Here is a 7,733-nt window from a genome sequence, read left to right as displayed (position 1 = left end):
TGAGGTCGATACGTAAAGCTCTGACGAAGGCCTTGAGGCCGATACGTAAAGCTCTGACGAAGGCCTTGAGGCCGATACGTAAAGCTTATTAAAGAGCAGTGATACTTTCAAGAGCAGTGTGCGGGTTTCTTTTTTTCTCAGGGTTTCATTGTCATTGTAAAAACGTGACCAATAAATGCTGATATCATGGTGAACTTTACCTTTCATCTTGAACCTGTGTCAGTGTTAAACCCCAGTTGTCCCTTTTAATGAAACCAACATTTAATCTTTACAACACCAATGTTTGGACAGAGATGGGGAAGAGAGGCACGGGGTAAGGGAAGATGGGGGAGGTGCAGGGAAGAGAAAGGGGGTCAAAATTGAATGAGTCTACATTCCGCTCCCTAGAGACAAATGAAGGAATTCATTCGGAATCCCAATGTGTCACAGTAATTGTGACCGAGTTCTCACACAGCATCACTCTCCAATGCCATGACAAGGGCATGTTGCACCTACTTTAGATATTAGTTAATAATTATAAAGTGGGTGGTTCGAGCCCTGAATGTTCATTGGCTGACAGCCGTGGTATATCAGACCGTATACCACAGGTATGACAAAACATGTATTTTTACTCCCCTAATTACGTTGGTAACCAGTTTATAATAGTAATAAGGTACCTCAGGGGTTTGAGGTATATGGTCAATATACAACGGCTAAGGGCTGTGTCCAGGCACTCCGCATTGCGTCGTGCATATGAACAGCCCTTAGCCATGGTATATTGGCCATATACCACACCCCCTCGGGCCTTATTGCTTACATATACCACAGGAAGTGCCTTTCTAAGCTACCATGATGGAGGCGCTCTACAACTGGCTGTTCAGTGTAAAGTGTTTTGTCAACTATATAGAGCTCCTGAGTGAAACTCTCAGTCTTGGAATTTCGTCTCCAGGTTTCCATGGTGATGACCCTTTGGACAAAATATCAAAGAAATTCTGTAACCCGTAAAAAAACACACACACACACACACACACACACACACACACACACACACACACACACACACACACACACACACACACACACACACACACACACACACACACACACACACACACACACACACACACACACACACACACACACACACACACACACAACCATGCCTTTACTCATGGTTCTTCAATATTAACACATTGCATATACTGTACACACCACACAGTTAGACAAGCAGGCAGCATTTCCGTCCTCTTACCCACCCCTAATGATTTATAATTCCATTCCGTCCCCTAGGCCCCCATTTAGTACAGTTTTTACATGAAAAGTTTCTAAAATAGACACAAAGTACAATACATGACCAAAAGTATGTGGACACCTGCTTGTCGAACATCTCATTCCAAAATCATGGGTATTAATATGGAGTTGGTCCCCCTTTGCTACTATAACAGCCTCCACTCTTCTGGGAAGGCTTTCCACTAGATGTTGGAACATTAGTGCGGGGACTTGCTTCCACTCAGCCACAAGAGCATTAGTGTGTTCGGGCACTGATGTTGGGCGATTAGGCCATGCTCACAGTCGGCGTTCCAATTAATCCCAAAGGTGTTCGACATTTTACAAACTGATTTGTTGGAAAGGTGGCATCTTATGACGGTGCCACGTTGAAAGTAACTGAGCTCTTCAGTAAGGCCATTCTACTGCCAATATTTGTCTATGGTGATTGTGTGTTCGATTTTATACACCTATCAGCAATGGGTGTGGCTGAAATAGCCGAATCCACTAATTTTAAGTGGTGTCCACATACTTTTGCATATATAGTGTACCTCTTCCAATACACAAACCCCTGTCAATAATAAACAACCTCGAGCAAAATAAATATTCTAACTTCAAAACTGACATCTTCAGGCAAAATAAACACATTTTTCTACAAACTGACAAAACAAAAGCAAAATAATGAATACACCCTATCCCCACTTCTAGCAAAATTGACATTCTAAAACTAAATATATAATATATATAACTATTTTGAAAAACAAACACACTCTGGAAAATTGCTTACGCCCTCCTAAATGGATTCTCATTAACTACAATCTTTTTACATAAAATATGGAGGGTGAGGAGTGCACTGTGGGTAAAGACCATGGGGTCACTTGAGAAAGTGCTCTATCCAGTGTCCATAAGAAACAGTATGGTTTGAAGGGTATATCTTGAATAGTCATTGTTTAGTTGCCCATGCGGCTGAAGTCTGGTTGGTCAGTTGACAGCAGGTCTCAGCCTGTCTCAGCCAGTCCATTGCTCTCAGAGGTGATGTGGAATGGGGTGGCCGTTGTGCCATGGCTGGCAGAGGTGGCGTGGGCTGGGCTGTCCAATGTGCAATGGCTCTCAGAGGTTACGAGGGCTGGGGTGTCCATTGTGGTACAGCTTCTGCTTAATGTGCACCATGTTCCCACTGGAGTCCTCCAGCTTCCTCAGGTGCACCCGTCTCCCCAGGTCTCTCAGGTTACAGAAGCGGGGAACCCATGACCAGGAGAACACATCTGGACACAGTAAAGGAAAGAAAGTAGGGGGCCGGGAAGACGGGACATAGACAACATTAAATGTGTGATTGAAAGATGAAGGATTTGTCCTCCATTTAATTTGTGTGCGAGTGTGCAGTTTCTGTATGTGTGTGTGGCTCATGGGTGTGGGGTATTTATATCTGAGAATGGAGGTGTGATCCAAATTGACTCATCTAATTTAAGTCTGAGGACACCATGGGCTGAGAGACAGGGAAAAAGAGCAGGGAAACGGAGAGCAGTGAGTGGAGAGCAGAAAGGAGAGATGGAGAGAGGATGAGACATCTCCGCCATACTAATAAAGCCCGCAGACGTTTCACAGGAGAGACAGGCGATGGGGGAGAATTAAATTACATGAATTTGATTGGTGTGATGGGAGGGAGTTAGAAATCGAGAAAGACAGGGAGAGAGAAATAGTGAATTTTAAGCGTGGGAGAGGGATTCAGAATCTGTACAGAGGAGAGAGAAATCCCAAGACACTGAAACATTGCAGTAGGTCTACTCTGAACTCACAGTTTTAAAACTACGGACAATAAAATGAACGCTGTTTGTGTGCACATGCAAGCGTGTGCTTGTGTGCAAGAGAGGAAATATCAATTTGAAAATATATGATTTTGAATCCCTATACTGTATATGACTCATTTCTGCACCTCTTTGCCAACCACCCCCATCACTTCCTACACGACAAGCAGCTCTGGGTGTGAATTATACTAATCCCACAACTGAATATAGAAATATGAAGAGAAAAATCTACACACGGGAAAAACTGTGACTAGACTAAAGGAGAAGAATGTATGATGACTATATCAGTGCCAACAGTTTCATATAGAAATCTGAGGGGTAAAAAAATCCTGCTGTCCATACCTAAGCCTGAAAACAATGCTGACCTAAAATGACATATAGAAAATCAAAAGAAAAACAGCAGCGAGCTAGGGAATACTGTGATAAAGTAGGTCGATGGCTGAGTCACACATAAATGCCATCGAACCGTAGACAGGTTTACACACTGTACTGTAGTCTCTGGAACTGAGGCTCCCACGACACTGCAGTTTTCATCAAACAAAGCTAATCCAAATAAGTTTAAAAGTTGAGAGATCATACCTCTGCACCTTCAGACTATTATTCTCCTGTCTATTCCCTCACTCACCCAAAGAGCATCCTATTTCCCCCCCACCCCATGAAGATAAATCTGTATTCCTTAGTAACTTTCTACTGCTACTGTTTTCAAACCCAGAGCTCCTCCAGTGTTGTGTCAGCATTTTTGGACCAGCTCCCCATACAAAGTGTCTCTCTGCCTGTCAGAGGCCTCCTGTGTGGTTGTTCCTCCTGCTTACTCACCATGGTGCTGTTTGGCCCTCCAGGCCCTGAGGGCAGCGTGCAGCGCCCCGTCCAGCCACAGCAGTAACCAGCTGAGGAGGAAGCCCAGCAGCAGCCCCAGCATCAGGTCCAGCTCCTGCTTGGTCACGCTATCACTCACAAAGTAGTTCTCTGCCGAGTCTACCAGAGACTGGTCCCCATCGTACGGGATCACATAGTGGACATGGTGCCTGAAGCCCAGAGGGAGGGGACACAGGGAGAGGAGAGTAGAAAAGAGGAGACAATGGAGGGAGATGAGGAGACGGGAAGAAGAAAGGAGGGAACGCAGGACACAGTGGAGAGGGAAGGGAGGAAAAGGTGAGGGAGGAAAGCGAGAGAAGAGAGGAGGGACGGGAGGACAGAGTGGTAGAGTGGGGAGAGGAAGAAGTAGAAAAGAAAATGAAGAAAAAGTGCATTGAGGGAGACAATTACATAAGGGAGTAATTAGATCTACCATATATAGAGCATACTGTATATGGTTAGGCTGTGTGTGGTTCCATATGCTTTGCTGTAGTGCTTTGGGTGAGTGAGATGGATGGATGGGTTGGGTGGGTGTGCTGCTGTCAGCCCCATCACTGAGAGGTGAACAGCTGCAGCTGGAGGACAGCACAGGAAACGCATCACTAACAGCTGGCCTCGCTGCCCCATGGGAGTTGGGGTGCGGGGATGCATGTGGACCAACTCCCTCTCCTACTGGGCTGCAGGCATCACTTCCAGTTGAGAGAAACCATAGCAGCAAGAAGAGAGTGTTGAGGTGGGCAGAAAGGTCAAGGGAGAGAGGTATGTGGCAACAAAAAAAGGAGGATGTGGAGTGCACAAACAAGTGGGAAAAGTGAACCTAAGGAAGCATGTGAGAGAGTGAAAGATATTGCTATCCAGAACCCTGACAACTCATTAATATCTGGGAGGTCTCAATATGCCTCTCTCTTTTTTCCTGTCTTCAGCTCTATCCCACTCAAACACATGATTAAATTCACAAAGCTTTATTGACATACTTCCTGCTGCTCTCCTACACTGTCTAATCATCTCTCTCTCTCTCTCTCTCACTCACTCACTCACTCACTCACTCACTCACTCACTCACTCACTCACATCCCATAGCTCATAACAGGTCTGAGTGGGAGGGAGGGGGAGGTATGGCTGCCTGCAGGAGTGAGTAATGTTGTTCACAGGAAAATCAACCCACCGACAGATGTTTTCAGTAACATTAAAATGATTGAAGTTAAAAAAAAATTGTAAAGCCCCAAACAAATTGTTTTTCATTTTATTTAAACTGTCAGTGATGACTAAGATGTGGGCCTAAGGAGTAGACTAAAAACATAACAGGTGACCTGTGTTTCAATGTGACTCTGTCACACTGTAGGAATGTTGAGCCAGAGTAATTTCCATCATGGACAGGAGCATAGTTCAACATAGGTCACAGCTGTTCCATACATCATTGATGTGCAGACTGTAATTAGATGATGAAAGTGATAGGAGCTAGACAACATGCAGAAAACACATTATCGCAGATGCTTTACATCACTAGTTCACCAGTGATCAAACCTCTGAGGTGAGTCAACAAATACAGGAGTCAACTATGTTTGTCCTATAACAAACAACATGAAATGACGATGGACCATTGCCATAAACAGTGCACTATACATCACCTGAAGTTTCAAAGCAATGGTTTACTCATGCTCTTGTTTTGCACAACTTTAAATTGCATCATTTTTTAAAAGTTGGTTTTACCTTCCACAGTTGCAATGGCAGACGCGGTCCTCCCCTCGTAAATGTGGTAAGATGTAGTTGTGAAAGCGGTCTAGTAGAGCGTTCATGTCCGTTAGACACGCTACTGCCTGAAAAGAACCATGTAAGTAAACTGGGACAAAACGAGCTACATTCCCATAACACCATATGTTGCCAGACTTCTCAAGTTAATGACAAACAAAAATGTACATTCTAAAAATTCACTGACTCCAGATAAATTGTTTTCCATTGACAGTTTGTTTATAGATTATGTAGCCGCGCGTAGCTAGGCCACGTTGATGTCTAGGTTTATTGAAATATCAATTTGACAACTTTTAAAACGTTACATTGTTACACATAAGGGAGAGCGGGAATGTGCATAACGGTGTTCTTACCATCACAAGTGAAGCCCCCAAAATCATAAAGATCATGGTGGTTGTGGCCATTTGCATCCAAACTTCTTAACAGCAGTTTCTTTCTCTCTCACCAGAACTATCCAGTGGTACCTGGTCCAAAAAACAACACTCTGTTGGAAGTGAAGGCGCTCATGGATGCAGAATCAGTGTCAAACCACCCATCCTTGCCTCGTCTATCCAATGTTCCTTTCTCCGCGACATGAGGAGATGCGGATCAGCCTCTCTTTTGCTCCCCTTTGAAAAGCACACTGTGCACTGGCGAAGATGGTTAATCGAGGTGCGTTCAATGATGAGGAGGCGTGGTGCGTTGTGAAAGCTGTAGCCTATGTCAGAAATGAGATTGTTATTAGGCAATTCCAAAGCACCGCAACACAGAAGCTGGCAGGATGAGGTCGCGATCCATGCGTTGTTGTGATGACCGCCGCCACTGCACATTGTTCCTGGTGTAGCCTAGCTTATTTACCTAGACGCATCCACTAGCATTAGGAAAGGAGGTATCGATGCATGTTTTCTTCTCGTATCAAATCGTTTTCCGTGTTAGCTCCCTCTAGCAGTTGCTTGTTTACTGTCATGCTATCTATAAATTATTATAGTCCAACATGTGCTACTTTGGCGCAGCTGAAAGAAAGAACGGTCCCTCCTTGTGCATTCCAGTATTTATTTAGCTGAGGCATTTTTTTTAAAGGCTGTATCAATTTCCGCCCGTTTGTCTTTAGATAAATGAAGCAGTTTAGTAGCTTAGGCACGCCTATTCATAGGTCAAGGTTTGAGCGTATGATAATGATGATGATAGCATGCTTCAACATTAATAAACAACGATTGATATAAACGGATATGTACACTTCTCTATCTCTCTCTCAATCTCTCTCTCTCTATCTGTCTCTCTCTGACGTTGCAGTTCAAATAATGTATGCCGCACCATTTTGTGGGGGCTAGGCTTCGTTTGTGACAAAATTAACTGTATTGCTTATGTCTATCAGGGAAAAGCAAGCAAGAGGAAGATGAATTAGGCTTGAGTGGATTGGGGCCATGGGAATGCCAGCTCGTTCAATAGGCCCGGCCAATAGGGATTAATAGAATGTCACAAATTGAAATGATTTTTCTTAATGTTGTCCTGACTCTCAAACCTGCAGGAAATCCAAGTGTCACAGTGTCCTTATAAGGGTGCACACATAAGCAACATGGACAGCACCGCGACCAGCGGATGTGGATTCAGCACCACGGTCGTGGACAGCACCGCAGTCAACACCAATACGAGCCAGATTGGACCTGTGTTGTTGATGGTGTGGCTTTGTAGACAGAAGGCCTGTATAGTGACTCTCAAAGTTCTCTGTTCTCCCGACGCATGCAAACACATTGGATTGGTTTAGCATGGGCTATGGGAAGTCCGAGTTTCCACCATATTTCGTATGCCAGTCACGTGAAATCTAAAATGTCACAGAATCACGTTTATTAAATAGTCTATGACAAACAAAAAACCCTGGTCCTATAGTGCTATTGTAGCTCATGTATGGCAAGGACAAAGTCATTTATCCATTTATGTTACTAGAGATGACAGAGGGAGGTTAGGATATGGGACTGTCACTTTAGTTTAACCCTAGCTTTGTCTCTGGGGAATTTCCTTTTAGCATTAACCATAAATCAGTGACCTTGCAGCCCTCCCATCCTTCCCTCTATCAGTATGAACAAACTGCCGCATCAATCAA

The 7,733-nt window shown here is 44.2% G+C and overlaps 1 protein-coding gene across 1 annotated transcript; it reads right to left on the bottom strand.

Annotated features, from left to right (window-relative positions):
* Positions 1-225: 225 nt before the first annotated feature.
* LOC110494371 (transmembrane protein 240-like) lies at positions 226-6,894 on the bottom strand. Its single transcript, XM_021569361.3, has 4 exons — positions 6,007-6,894; positions 5,615-5,721; positions 3,867-4,075; positions 226-2,510 (listed from the first exon to the last, which is right to left on the bottom strand). The coding sequence occupies exons 1-4, from the start codon at positions 6,061-6,063 to the stop codon at positions 2,356-2,358; spliced, it is 528 nt and encodes a 175-aa protein (XP_021425036.1). The 5' UTR covers positions 6,064-6,894; the 3' UTR covers positions 226-2,355.
* Between the last annotated feature and the right edge of the window lie 839 nt (positions 6,895-7,733).

This window comes from Oncorhynchus mykiss, chromosome 17 (assembly GCF_057628025.1).
Source record: "Oncorhynchus mykiss isolate SJ-2025 chromosome 17, ASM5762802v1, whole genome shotgun sequence".
Classification (NCBI taxonomy): domain Eukaryota; kingdom Metazoa; phylum Chordata; class Actinopteri; order Salmoniformes; family Salmonidae; genus Oncorhynchus; species Oncorhynchus mykiss.
The sequence above is the reverse complement of the archived record's forward strand: the minus strand, read 5'-3'. Positions and strand labels throughout refer to the sequence as shown.